This window comes from Felis catus, chromosome B2, assembly GCF_018350175.1.
Source record: "Felis catus isolate Fca126 chromosome B2, F.catus_Fca126_mat1.0, whole genome shotgun sequence".
NCBI classification, from domain to species: domain Eukaryota; kingdom Metazoa; phylum Chordata; class Mammalia; order Carnivora; family Felidae; genus Felis; species Felis catus.
The window spans coordinates 89,239,724-89,254,562 of NC_058372.1; the positions used below are offsets into that span (position 1 = coordinate 89,239,724).

Sequence of the window (14,839 nt, forward strand, 5' to 3'; positions counted from 1 at the left end):
ATCAATTTCAAGAAGTCATAAAACTAAGCAAATTAAACAATTTATTTAATCCTCATTTTATTTTAAAAATAGTCCTAAAATCCAGATAACATGAAACAACAAACCTGGTTGCCACATTCTGTTAAAGTTTGAATCCCCTTGAAAACTCCCATGATTGTTTGGACCAGATTCCATTGTAGACATATCTTGTCCATTTGGCATCATTCCTGGTGGTTGTTCTACCATACTTTGCTGCCCTGAAGCTTCTCTTTGAGCAATCCAAGCTTGAGCCAATGCAGCCCAGTCAATCTGACCTAACATAATTGAACACAGCAGAAGTTACCATTCAGAATGTAAGACCTAAAAGAATAGTGCCTCTATGTAAAACTAGCATCTCAGTTGTTCCTTACTAGAGTTTTTAAATATTACAGATTTTAAATATTAAATTGGTTATGGCTGAAAGGATGCTTAGAAAACAACCCACATTCAGGTTACAAAATAATAGAAGACTTCTGGAAAACAATGCCACAAAATCACTCTTAACTGGCTTCTAATATTAACTCATAAGAAATTTATCCCCTGTACCTTAGTTTACGGAGTCTTTTAAAAGTCTTCTTTCCTTCGTTTTGGTTTTTTTTTTTAATTACTATAAAAACAAATGATCAAACTCACGAATTTCTTCCTCAAACATATCCTATCCAGGCCCACAATGGATCCTGTAGACTTAGGATGAATACAACTATCTATCTCTGCTCATCCTCACAGTCACCCTTTAGCTAAGGCTCCCTTCTCTAGTCAAAATACATCTTCTTAGCAACTTCTTAGCCATTCTTTACTCAAAATGTATTTCCTCACTATCTTAAAGGTCCTCTTCCTTCTTCAATATCTATGCTTAACATTTTAAGATCTAATATTATTAATAAAGGAAACAAAGTAGAATAAGACAGTTTTTCACATTGCAGTAAAGATTAAATAGGTATTCTCATACATTTTGGTGGAAACATAGGCTGGCATAAACCATGTGGAGCTGAACCTGGGCAGTGTGTATCCAAAACTTTTCAAATGTGCTGACAGTGGTATAACAAACCTAGTTCCTGGATTTTTTTTCTTCAGAAAATAACTGGACAATTAACAATGCAATGATATGTATACAAAATTATGATAATTATTTCAAAAAGTACAAAGCTACAATCAATCATCCAAAAGTGATTTACTAATTTACAGTACTATAACAGAATGTTATGTAGCTATTAAAAAAAGAAATAGACTCAGATTAACCCAGTAAAGGCAGGACAGTGGAAGAGGTCTTATCAATGAAGCAAAACTGGCCATGAGTTAACAACTATGAAAGCTAAGTAATAAAAAGGGGCTCCCTCACTCTTTTCCACACCCATATATGCTTGAAATATTCCATAATAAAAAGAAAAATTTAAATGATATATATAGCATACCTTCAGTTGACTATGAGCTACGTAATGAACAACAGAAGTATGCTTTACTTAAGCAACACATTTAAGGAAGATTTTCCTCTTTCTTTAGAAAAATAAGAACTAAATCAGTTTTAAAAATGTAAAATCTTCATAAAGCTTTCTACTCTTTGAGGAAGTCTTCTAAAGAAAAATTCATTCCCTAATATGTATGCTATGGTAGTATTATTTATGAGACAAGATTATATTTTGGTCATAAAACGATCCAATAAACCAATTCCAATTCCATTTGCCTTAATCCCATCACCTATCTCCCACTCATCTCTATCTCCCCTTTCCCAAATTCCAAATTCAACTGATTTCCTTACTTGGATCTTGCTGGTGCTGGAACGACTGCATCCACTGTTGTTGGTTCAAGGGCCATTGCTGCCAAGGCTGTCCTCCTTGATCCCACATCCTGACTTTTTAAAATATATTTGATTTTCTATCTTCAACAAAATAAACAATTTAAAAATGAGAATCACAGTTAATTTTAAAAGCTCACACATCAGAAATTATTATATGATGATACATTTATGTGATCAGAGCTCTAAAATTCTGGTCAGTAGTTTACCAAAGGGAAGTGGAATTTTTAGATTGGCAAGCAAGAGTATAAAATTTAAATTTTTTTTTAATTTTTTTTAACATTTATTTATTTTTGAGACAGAGAGAGAGAGAGCATGAACAGGGGAGGGTCAGAGGAAGAGGGAGACATAGAATCTGAAACAGGCTCCAGGCTCTGAGCAGTCAGCACAGAGCTTGACACAGGGCTCGAACCCACAGACCGCGAGATCATGACCTGAGCCGAAGTCGGACGCTTAACCAACTGAGCCACCCAGGCACCCCAAGAGTATAAAATTTAATGTTAATGGTGGCAAGCATGGCTCTAATCAACTCAGCTTAACAAGATGGGAAAAATATCTATTTTTTCCCAATACAGACCTCTGGAAATACAGTTATTTATTTTAAAGATTATATGAAGGGCCGCCTGGGTGGCTTAGTTGGTTAAGTGTCTGACTCTTGGTTTCGGCTCAGGTCGTGATCTCAGTTTGTAGGATCAAGCCCTGCATATGGCGCTGCACTGACAGGGGGGGCCTGCTTGGGATTCTCTCTCCCCGACTCTGCCCTCCTCCACACACCCAGACGCTCTTTCTCTCAAAAAATAAATAAATAAAACATAAAAAAATAATAAAGATTATAAGAAAAAAAGTGAGTTAATCTCTTCCCAACCAAAACTCCCTAAAATGGGTAACCAAACAGCTCTAGCTGTTGAAGGAAAACTCTTCCTTATAATTAGAGCTAATGAACACAGAAGTAGAATAAATTCAGAAAATTACTATATTGCCAAACCTAATGAAACAACTGATTCAGGAAATCTGACAAGTTGATGGGAAGTCACAAATTCAAAGGTTGCTCAAATACCACCCCTACAGACTATTAGTTGCCTCTTCATGAGACACAATATTATATCCCCAAATCACTCTGAATATTTTCTCCAGAAATGTTTAACGGAGTCCAACTGAGCTTTTGGATCTAATTCTACTATAAAGAAATTAAAGGGAACAAAAGAATGACATAAACAGTATCAAAAGAAACAACTTGACAAATGCAGAAAGTCAGATAGGTCTACAAGAGCAGATTTCTTAACATTTAAATACCATGGAAAAGAAAGGGACAGCACATATGTGTTAATAACTGTTAAATCTACGTGATGTGTGGGGCAGGGGGTGGGGGGCATCACACTAGTCTACTAGTCTACTTTTCTCTAAACTAATTTAAAAACTTTCATAATAAAAAGTTTAAAATTCCTACAAGTCTAATACAGCTGTACTTTATCCAACACTGACATACAACCCCTTTTAAGAACCATTGATATGCATGGCAAACAGGATGTGTTTCTTCATTTTTGTACCCTAAGGCTTAGCATAGAGGCATTAAATAAATTTTTACTAACTGAATTTTTTTAGAGTGACCCTTTCCTCTATTCTAAAAACAAAACAAAAGCAAGCCTTAGCACTGCGGGATCAAAAAAAAAACTAAGAAAGCCAGATAAGAAGGAAGTAAGAGACACCCACTCAAATAGGACAACTAGCTGTTACAATTCAGTCTCTTAAAAGAGTTTGCAGCATTCACACAATGTCATATAGTTCTATCAATGTCAGATCCTGACCTTTCAAGTAAAGAACACTGTAAATTAGAAAAGATGCATTCCTTTGTTACCTTGATTTCCTTACAGTCAAGTGCACTTGACTTCTAGTCACCGAATACAGTCTATAATAATGGCATCATTAGAATATGCTAAATAGCACCACACCTGAGGCCAACAACAGACTTGAGTATCAATTCCAACTGCATATGCTTCTTTTTCTAATCTCTTCAGATTTTCTTTCCTCTCTTTTTCAACTATACCTTTAAACATTTTAAAAGCTGGATGACTTATTAGAATCCTTTACAACTTTAATTAAAAGGTAACAAACAAATAAAGAGGAACCCCCCCAGAAGAAATACCAACTGCTATTTTGACTAACCTCAGAGGTTCACCTTCTGTTTAAAATTTGGGTTGATTCAGACTACAGCTTGGAAGCATAGCAGCAAGATTACTTATGCCCTGAGGGGGAAAAAAAAAAGAGTATATGTTTACTCTTAGATTATGAAGAGTTACTAGAATTAATAAAATTCTAGAGATGCAACATAAAAGTGTGATCATCTCTAAATTAATTTAGAGCTTTTCCTCCCATTAACTTTATAATGAGAAACTACCATTTTAAACTTAAGGGAAATAGGTACATCACAAATGACAAAGCAAAGCTTTTTAAAATTTTTTCCCTTTCAAATAAGTATCTTTTTATTTACTTGAACAATTCATTAGTATAAAATAATGTCAAACAATTTAGGGACTGTCATATATGTTGAGAAAAAAGGAAACATTTGAAAAGCTTTCATTCACCTGACATTAACTTAAATGGCACAAGTAACAAGATGCATTAATTTAGGTTTTTCTATAGAATTCTAAGTTTAAAATTAACACCAGCAAGGTGAAAACAATTTGTCCCTCAAATGTTTTCATTTTATTCCCATTAGATCAACAGCTTTTTAAAGTTGATAGAAAGTCAAATCTATTCACCTTTTTATCTCCCATAAGGGACAGGACAGCCTTTTGCAAACATCAGTCTCTAAATACCAACTGCAAAAATGAATAGTCTCTAGCTCCTTCTAATACAGCAAAGCTGTTGTATTTATGAGAACCAAAAAGCTGTTGTAAGCATGGCTTGCTGTGTTTTCCAAAGCTGTAAATGGTATATCAAAACTCAATGCACAGATTTTTCTGTCATAGGTTATAAACTCATACAATGTAGGCATCATAACTAGCTCTATATACTCACTACTAGAGTTGCAAATAGATGTGCCCTTAAACCACTTTCATGATGAAAATGTTCCGTACTGACTCCCAACCATCATTTCCAATACACAGATTTACTTCTCTAGAAATCAAAGTTGCTTTCACTTACTCATGTTTAATGGTTGTCATAAACAACTTTTCAGTTCTCCTTTTAAGGCCAGTAACCTGGATTTCAGAGCACAAGCTCTTTTCATGATGCCCACCTAAACCACTCACCAGCTGTATGAACAGGGGCAAATTAACCACTAATTCTTGGTTTTCACATCTGTAAAATGGAGGACATAAATAAGTGTTCACCGCATTGAGGATTAAATGAGAAACACATGAAAACTCAGCAAGGGTGCCTGGGTGGCTCAGTTGGTTAAGTGTCCGACTTTGGCTCAGGTCATGATCTTGCGGTTCAGGGGTTTGAGCCCCGCATCAGACTCTGCTGACAGCTCAGAGCCTGAGCCTGCTTCAGATTGTGTCTCCCCCTCTCTCTGTCCCTCCCCACCTAGTGCTTGCTCGCTCGTGCTCTCTCTCTCTCTGTCTCAAAAATAAACAAATATTAAAGAAAACTCAGCAAAGCAGTCTTCAAAGAGTAGAGCTTAATACCACCATCAACACTTTCTCAGTATCTCAGTATCATTTCTGAGAGCACTCCTCAAGTTTACAATTGGGGGCAGGCAAAGGGGTTGGCAACCAAGCCAAGCCATTTCTACTCAACTCTTTTTTTCTTCTTTGAAAGTAACCTGAGGTATCTTCGGAAAAAAATTTTTTTTCAAAAAAAATCTTCTTGTCCCTCCCTCTCACAATATCATTGAGTGAAGCTTTAAAAAAGAAAAAAAGGAACTTCAGGAGTTTTCCCATGCACAAAAAGTTTTTACTTGCGTATTTTCAAGAGTTTGATTTGTATTACTTGTAGCCATTTGTATTTGTTAAAACCAGCCACTTCTACTTTTACTATGTTTTCCAAAGCTTCTTGCCCCCAAAGATTTTATGGAAGCTACTATTCAAATACAGTATTTGATACACTTAGGCTTAGAAAAATACAGAGATGTGAAATTGTGAGAAGCAGAACAGCATAAAAATACAGCAAAGAAAGTGACAATAAAAGTCAAGGAATTAAGAAGTTAGGAGGTATTTGATAAAATGCTTCAATGAAATCTGCAGTTGAAAAACTTGGCTACAGAAGATGAGTATTGAACGAGGGGGTGGGTAAAACACCAAAAGGTTAGTTGTTTTGGAAGACAATTTAGCATTACCGTATTTTATCAAAATACCAGCAATTCCACGACTTAAACCATGGATGAGTATACTCACCATGTAACCCCAGCCCCTGCAGCATGTTTGTAACAGTGAACATCTGCTTTTACTGCCACTCAAAGGGCAATGGGTGAAATACAAGAGAACCATACAGTGGACTGCTCTTCAGCCATTACAATGAGTAAGATAGACTTTTATATGCTGACATATACTGACACACAAATTATATTAAGCAGTGAAACAAATTATGTGATACAACATGAATAATGATGCCGCTTGAGGTTTTTTCTTATTAAGAATGAAATTTAGTATAGAAAATCCCTAAATTACAAAAATGCTTAAAAACTAGTAGGCTCTGGGAAGTGAAAACAGATCAGGAAATTCTGACTGTCTTATATCTGTGTTCTTTGAATTATTTTACCATAGTGTGTGTTTTTAAAAATACATATATAGATTTTTAAAAGATACAAAAAAAAAAAAAATCAAAGGAAGCTGATCAGCACAGTCCATAATGACAGCTATATATAGGCAATAAGCACTACACATGTAATAGAACTGTGAGACTTTGGGCAAATTACCTGACCTCTGTCTCATTTTCTTATGAAGGATTTGGGAGTAAATTTCTATAATCTAGTCCAAAAAGGGTTTCTCCAGTCATGAGAATAAAATTTAAAGTTACACTGAATTTGGTAAAGGGACAGATTTTAAGAAAAGACTTAGTATACTCAAATATCTAATATAAACTTTTATATATGTTTCAGCATCTGGCACAATGCTTGATAAAGGGTTTCATTAATTATCTGATTAAAGAACAAGATTATAAGTGATTTGATGGCAAGGATTTAGAAACCCCACACTTTCTTCATCTTCACCATAAAATCTTCTTTACTAACTAATCAACATAACAAATGAAAAATCTAGGAAACATAAAGAATATGAAGGCACATATGGCAATAATAAAAAAAGATGTCCTATACTTTCAGTATGGTTCAATGAAACAACACTGCCTTATACCATTAAAAATGACATTTACAGATTGGTTTAACAATGATTTGGAAAATACTGATAACTGTTAAAGATGAGTGATAAGTACACTAGAGTTCACTACACTCTACTTTTGCACTGTTTGAAGATTTCCATGATGATAACCTAAAGATGATGCGGTGTACATGTTATTGAGACTTACAATGAATTTTCGCTGTTTTTTTTTTTCATGGCTTGTACAAGATCTTTTGAGGGCAGAGTCTTACAATTACATGAATTCTCCATAGTGCTTTGCCCATATTAAGTTGTCAAATTACTTTACTCATTCACTGAAATTCCTTATCAAGTAAAAACACTAATATTCAAGGATGAAAAGAACATTCTAACACTGCTACTCTGATCTGATAACATCAAAAGCCAATTCCAATTTATTTGCCCTTCCTTTAGCCTTAATTTTAAAGATCCTTAGGCTCAACTTCTCAGATTTGGAAAATATGATTATAGATCTCAGGCTGCAAGCCTTTCCCTTCATGGGGCTAAATTACCTGCTATTTCCTTGTCAACAATTGGGATTTAGGAAAAACAGAAAGATCAACAGCAACGGTTTGCCATCAGAGCATCCAAGTTATCACATATGGCTGGAAAAATCTAGTTTATGACCATGACCAGTGTTACAGATTGAAAGATTATGTTTTAGTCCTATCCTCACTCCCATAAACTATCAATGTGACCTTATCTGGAAATAGGATAGCTGCAGATGTATTCAAGATGTGAGGTCATACTGGCTTAATGTAGGTCCTAATCCAATGACTGGTGTTTTTATTAGAGACACAGATACACACAGAGAACACCATGCGACCACAGAAGCAGAGACTGAAGTGATGTGTCTATAGCCAAGGAAAGCCTAGGATTGCTGAGAACCACTAGAAGCTAGGATGAGGCAAGGAAGGATCTTCCCCTAAAGCAGGGTTGGAGAGTTGAGGGTGGAGCGAGCAAGCAAGCATGGCCCTGTAGAAAACTTTATTTCAGACTTCCAGCCCAGAGAACTGTGAAAGAATAAATTTCTGTTGTTTTAGGTCACTCAGTTTATGATAATTTATTACAGTACCCCTAAGAAACTAATACAACCTGAAATGGCCATCGTTTATCTTTTCCATTTCTTAGATGACTCTATATTAGAACACTTGTTGCTCTGAGATTCTTAAAATTACTTGTTTAAGTGACAGTCATTAATATTTGCAAAAGTCCTCTCATAAACTAACAGATGAATGAGAATGAAAATGTAGTTATCTGTTTTAAAGTACTTAAGCATCAATTGCAAAATCAAAGAGATAGAGAAACACATCTATCCTTTAGTGCATATGGTAAAATGTTTCTCAGATCACACATACAGTTTAGAAACCACAAAATGCAACAATCCTTTTCTCCCCTGCCACGTCACTGCACATCAGATGACTGACCTCAATGCCAAAAAGAATTCATCTGTTCAATTCAGGTTAGGTGGAAATGGCCCTAGCAGAGGCTAACCTTGTAATCATTTGAAATTTAGTAAAACAAATTTTGCTATTTGATGGGACATGCATTTTAGGATATAATGAGATGCTCTGCCACTTGCAGATCAAAAGAGGCACTCAAAAAAATTGGAGAATTGGATAGTTTGGTTATAGATACCAAAAAAAAAAAAAAAAAAAGGATGGAGGCATGTCATAGTAGACAATTAAAAGAGCTCCCAATGTCCAAAACTGAAACAATCTGAGCAACAAAATAAAGTAACAATGGATTTTAAGACAACTTATGACACAAATATCTGTGTGTCCACACGAATATAAACAAATGATTAAATACGCAGGGACAGACAAATCTCTCATGCAGAAGCATTCCAACTAAATTATGTGGATACTACATCCTAAAAAAGAGGGAGAACATCGCTCTTCACTCCTCAAGTACAGATTGTGCAAAAGGACTTCCTTCCAATGAGTACAGTATGGAAAGGAGGGGGTTGTTAGGGGAGAGCAACTTTACAGTGGAGAAACTTGACAAACACCACCTCAAGCAGGTGACTGAGGTGATTTTTCACATTCATATTACATACCCTTAATAGGATGTGATGAAAAAGGCACTGCTCCTCTGTAATCTTCCTTTCCAAAACCCCTAACATCAGTCTGATCATGAGAAAAACATCAAATTCCAACCGCAGGGAACTCTATTATATACCTGACCAGTGAGCCTCAAAACTGTCCAAGTTACGGTACCAGTTTGCTAGGGCTGCCATAACAAAGTACCATAGACTGGGTAGCTTAAAGAACAGAAATTTATTTCCTCATCCTCCCGGAGACTAGAAATCCAAGATGGAAACGTCAGCAGGGTTGATTTATTTCGAAGGCCTCTCTCTCTGGCTTATAGTTGGCTGTCCTCTCTATGTCTTTATATGGTCTTCCCTCTGTGTCCTAACCTCGTCTTATAAGATCACCAGTCATAACAGATTAGGACCTACCCTAATGACTTCATTTTACTTTTTTAAAGACCCTATCTCCACAAATGGCTATATCTGAGATACTGAGGTTAGGACTTCAATATATGAACTTCGGAGGGACACAATTCAACCTGTTACAGTCATCAAAAACTAAGAAAGCCTGAGAAACTATCACAACTAAAAGAAGGCTGAGGACACATGACAACTAAATGTCATATAGTATCCTAAATGGAATCATGAGCCAGAAAAAAACATTAGGTTAAAACTTAGGAAATACAAAGAAACTACAATAATAATAATAACGTTAATAATAATGTGTCAATATCGGTCCATTAATTCTAACAAATGCATCATACTGATGCATATTAATAATAAAGAAACTGTATAAGGCGGGGGTGTTTTTATAGGAATTCAGTACTATCTGCTCAATTTTTCTGTAAATCAAAAACTTTTAAAAAATAAAATCTGTTCATTTTTTTAAAAAAATATGGTCTCATGAACATCTCCAAAGAACCGATTTACTATTACTATCCCTACAGCCCCACGACAGTCCTACAGGTGAATCTTTACTGTTCAAATTTATTTTTATTTTTGCTTTGCGGCACTCAAGTCACACATTCCAAGTTTATTTTGCTCTTCTATAAATTAACCACCAACAACCAAACTCTCGAGTGCTCATGATGTTCAGATGACAATAATATCCACCACAATACAACTGAAATGTTGGATACTACTCTTTCCCTCTTGAAGCTTAACACACAAAGTCCATAGCTGGATAAAAACAAGAAAAATACAAACTAGGGAACCTAACTGGAGTTAACAGGACGCATGTGCCCTGACCGCGCCTGCGTAGTCGGAACTGCACAGCGCAAAAGGTCCAGGTCCGGGCCCCAGCCTCCTCCGCCCCCTTGCACCCCCCTCCCCATAAGGGGGTTCCCACTGCGCACGCGCAGTGCTTAACGGCCGGTCAGGAGCCCAACAATTAGTCCCTTCTGATCCGAGAGAAAACTCTCAGAGTTATAGGAAGAAGTCGTGAGCATTCTCTTTAATAACAACATTTCCTCTTCACTGAGAGCACCGATCCGATTCACCAAATCGGGCGGACACCGCCTCTTTAAGGAGATGAGGTTCCAGCAGTCGCGCCAAGCAGCGTACGCAGCTTACGTGTTTAAGTTAATCTACCTTCGCCACGGAAACCAAGAAGGCTGTGATGGCCTGGCAAGTCCCCACGCCTAATTGTTTCCCACCACTTACCCACTCTGGTTCCGGAACCCCGTTGTCGCCACAGTTCCTGTAATACCTCTCCAAACCTTTCGATGCTTCTACTTCTTCACGAACAAGACAAGATGGCGCCTGATTGGTTGCACCCGGAAGTGAATAATAATAACATCCGCTTGTCATCTGAAGCCATGTTGTCCCCCATCCTGGTCTTTCAGCACGTGACTATACCCCGTTAATTTGTCTCGGTGCCATTTTTGTTTTGGGCAAAACCACCGGGACTTCTTAGTCAACGTCGTGCAAGTGTCTGAACATTCCTGTAGGTTACCTCTTAATTGAGCCAGGCTCAACTCATTTTCATCTTTACACTGGGCAGACAGCCAGGAGCTTCCGTGTTCAGTACAGAACGCCCTCAATTTTTTTTTTTTTTTTACTTTAGCAACGGATCCTCTTTCAAGGGGCAGTATATTCTCCCAGCAACGTTTTCGCTTCGGAAAAGGGAGGCTGAATTCGCTGCGCTACTTTCACACTACGGCGGGGCGTCAGGGTCAAACTGAACCAACTACGGCGTGTTGCTCGGCCGTAGAGAGCAGCACTTCAGGCTGGCCAGGCTGTGGTCGGAAGTTCTGGAGTTCTCCAGACTTCAGTATTTACAGAACGTCTCTGAGGGTTCCGCTTCGGACAGACCGGCCGTTAGTGAAGTGCCCAGTCTGGATGGTAGCGACTGCAGAGACCTTAACTGAACCCGCGGCGGCTGGTCTTTGTTAACCTCAAAACTTCGCGCCCCCTTCTGGCGACACTGGCTGAGCTATACGTCTCCCAGCTAGTCCCGATATTTTCCTTCTTTACCCGTGACCCTTAGGGAAAAGTGGGGCTATCCGTTTCTGTCCTGTTAGTCATTTCTCTGGACTACAAGATGGCCTCCCGTAAGGATTTCTGCAATGCATTTCCTCGAATAGAATACTTTGCACGATGTTTTAATACGAACGACGTTAAAGTATCAAAAGTATCAATTTCCAGGCTAGGAGCTACAAATCACAAGGAAAACGAAAGTATTACGAAGATACAGTATTTACTTCTCAACTAAATCTTGGAAAGTGCCTTTCTAGAGAGTAACTAGAAACTTTTGCCGGACTCAAGAGTGAACCAAGTTGTTTCATAGGGAATTGTGCAAGCAAAAAAAAAAAAAACAGCAAATTGCAAGAGAAATAAAATTATGTACATATAGATGGGTAAAGAAGATAAATATAGATGTGAAATATACATACTGTTTGTATGAAACTCAGTCTTCCTTAATAGAACACTTGAAACCTAGATACTCCTGGATCAGCAGAAGGAAGTCCTCAATAGCTAAAGATATGCTGGTCCTCGAATCCACGTGGCCTTTGAAATAAAATTTTATCTTGGAAGAAACGCTTACAAATAATTACTTGGCAACACCATGATGTGAGTGCATGAAGATACTACAGGAAGCAAAAGAAAAGCTCCATTCTTTTAGCCCTTTTCCCCAATTTCCACTTAGCACAAAAAAGACTACACACACTACGGATTTTTTAAATCTCTTAAGAAAAAAAGACATGATACTACATGTTACCAGTGGTTATCACTGCTTTTGCTCTGATTTTATTACCCAGATTTTTTGCATAGGGCCTGATACTCAAGTTTGTTTCTTTGAGAAACGTTCTAATCAGAGAAACTTCTCTCTGAAACCTCATTGCCCTATTTAAAGTTTCATATGTTCTTAACTTCCTGTAATCTATTTCTCTAGTTAAAAGTTGAAGCAATTTTCTGGTATGGTTCCTCCCACCCCCATCTCTGCTGATCAGCCAGTCAGCATACTGCTTATCATACAAGAATTCTTGCATTTGTCAAATGAGCGAATATTTTGAACAACCCCAATATAGGTCAATCATTTTGGAAACCCATTGCCAAATAAAGATAATTATTAAATATCTCATATTTTTTTCCTTGTGCCAACTTAAGACATTCTCGGCAATCACTTTTGGCCAAACCAGGAAACGAGTTTCATAGTCCCATTTCCCTTTCCCGCACCACTATTTGGGATTTCCCTGTAATGTTATGACCTGAAGGAGATAACACACACATATATATGTATTCCAACACCAAACTTTCTTGGAATGTATTTTTGTGATTAAAGTGTCTGAGGGGCGCTTGGGTGGTTCAGTCGGTTGAGCATCTGACGACAGCTCAGGTCATGATCTCCAGGTACCGTTTGTGAGTTGGAGCACAGTGTCAGAATCAGTGCTGAGAGTTCAGAGCCTGGAGTCTTCTTCAGATTCTGTGTCTCCCTCTCTCTGCCCATCCCCTGCTCATGCTGTCTCCCTCTCAAAAATAAACATTAGGGGCGCCTGGGTGGCGCAGTCGGTTAAGCGGCCGACTTCAGCCAGGTCACGATCTCGCAGTCCGTGAGTTCGAGCCCCGCGTCAGGCTCTGGGCTGATGGCTCAGAGCCTGGAGCCTGTTTCCGATTCTGTGTCTCCCTCTCTCTCTGCCCCTCCCCCGTTCATGCTCTGTCTCTCTCTGTCCCAAAAATAAATAAAAACGTTGAAAAAAAAATTAAAAAAAAATAAAAATAAACATTAAAATTTTTTTTATAAAAAAAAGTGTCTGTCTGAGCAGCTGTCATGTATATGATCTGCTTCAGTCTGGTCATTCTGCACCTTGATCAGAAAGTGCTGAAGCAGCCACCATCTTGCCAGTCCTGGCAATCTGCTATTTATGACTAACAGATTAGCAGACATTGTAAATTACTTTTTAAATTAATTTTCCCTGTTTGCACTATATGAAGTAGAAAATTCAAAGGGAGGATATGTTCACGTTAGTACTTTGTATTAGTCCTTGTGGAATCAAGTTAGCCTTAAGGTTAAGTGGAAAAGTTAAATGAGATGTGGAAAAGATACAGAATTAGGAAGTATTCCTATCATTCAAGATATGAATCTTTAAGTTCTTTAAGATTCTTTAAGAATCTTTAACTTAACACTTTAAGTTCCATATAGCATCCATCTTAACATTTAAGAATAAAATTATTTAAAGCTATGGTATATACATATAATAGACTATTACTTAGCTTTAGAAAGGAATGGAACTCTGATACATATTACCACACTGGTGAACTCTGAAAAGATTATGCTAAGTGAAACAAGGCAGCCCTTGGGAGACTTACTCTTTCTTACTTATCCTACCCATCCCTCTTTGCAATTAGGCAGGAATATGTGACTACTTCTGGCCAATGGGCTGTGAGTGACACATCCAAGATGAATTTAACGGCTGGTGCAAGAATTTTAATGCTCTCTTCCCCTGCTAGAGTGGAGAGACCTGGTGTTAAAATGATAGAACCACCTGATAAAAGCCTGGATTACAAAACCATCAGTTAGAGGGGAGCCTGGGTGGCTCAGTCGGTTAAGCGTCCGACTTCACTTCAGGTCATGAACTTGCAGCTCATGAGTTTGCTTTCCATTGGGCTCTGGCTGACAGCTTGGAGCCTGGAGCCTGCTTCTTGTTCTGTGTCTCCTTCTTTCTCTCTGCCCCTCCCCTGCTCACACTCTGTCTCTCTCTCAAAAATAAACATTAAAAAAGTTTTTTTTTTAATCACCAGTTGGAAAATAGTTGCCTGTGCAGATTGCCCAGATTCATGGAGGACTTTGGGTGAGGAAGAAATAAACTCTTCTTGTGTTAAGTCATTGGGATATGTAGTTATTTGTTACTGCAGCAAAATCTACACTGTCCTGATACATATTGGAACACAAACATTTTGGATAATTCTGCTTGACTGCAACTTAAAAAATGTATGAAAATAGCTTCAGGGAGGTCCATGAAACTCTGAAATTACATACAAAAATCTTCAGTATATATTTTTCTGAGATTACTGTCAAGATTTCCCTTCCTAGCCCCTACACTGCCATTAGCAAGAATGAGGACAGGCCCCAGAATTAAAACCTTCCTTCTCCCCCTACTCATAGCTTCCCTTTGGGACTATCAGGACTAATATCATAACACATTTTATCCCTAGAACATCTTTCATCCACAGACCTTAACTTCCATATGACTCTGTAGG

At 37.7% G+C, this 14,839-nt stretch overlaps 1 protein-coding gene across 11 annotated transcripts in view; it reads right to left on the reverse strand.

Moving 5' to 3' along the window:
- Positions 1-11,171, reverse strand: part of PNISR (PNN interacting serine and arginine rich protein) — a 28,641-nt gene extending 17,470 nt beyond the window's left edge. For 7 of the 11 annotated variants that reach the window (XM_006931901.5, XM_011282452.4, XM_045057876.1 and 4 more), the window contains exons 1-4: positions 10,802-10,952; positions 3,974-4,053; positions 1,775-1,894; positions 105-293 (exon numbers count right to left, since the gene is read on the reverse strand). In XM_006931901.5, coding sequence (XP_006931963.1) covers positions 105-293; positions 1,775-1,862 — 277 coding nt within the window. In that variant the 5' untranslated portion in view covers positions 1,863-1,894; positions 3,974-4,053; positions 10,802-10,952. Of the gene's footprint in view, positions 1-104; positions 294-1,774; positions 1,895-3,973; positions 4,054-10,801 lie in introns of all 11 variants that reach the window. The other 4 variants (XM_019831000.3, XM_019831003.3, XM_006931903.5 and 1 more) reach the window with 4 other exon arrangements.
- Between the last annotated feature and the right edge of the window lie 3,668 nt (positions 11,172-14,839).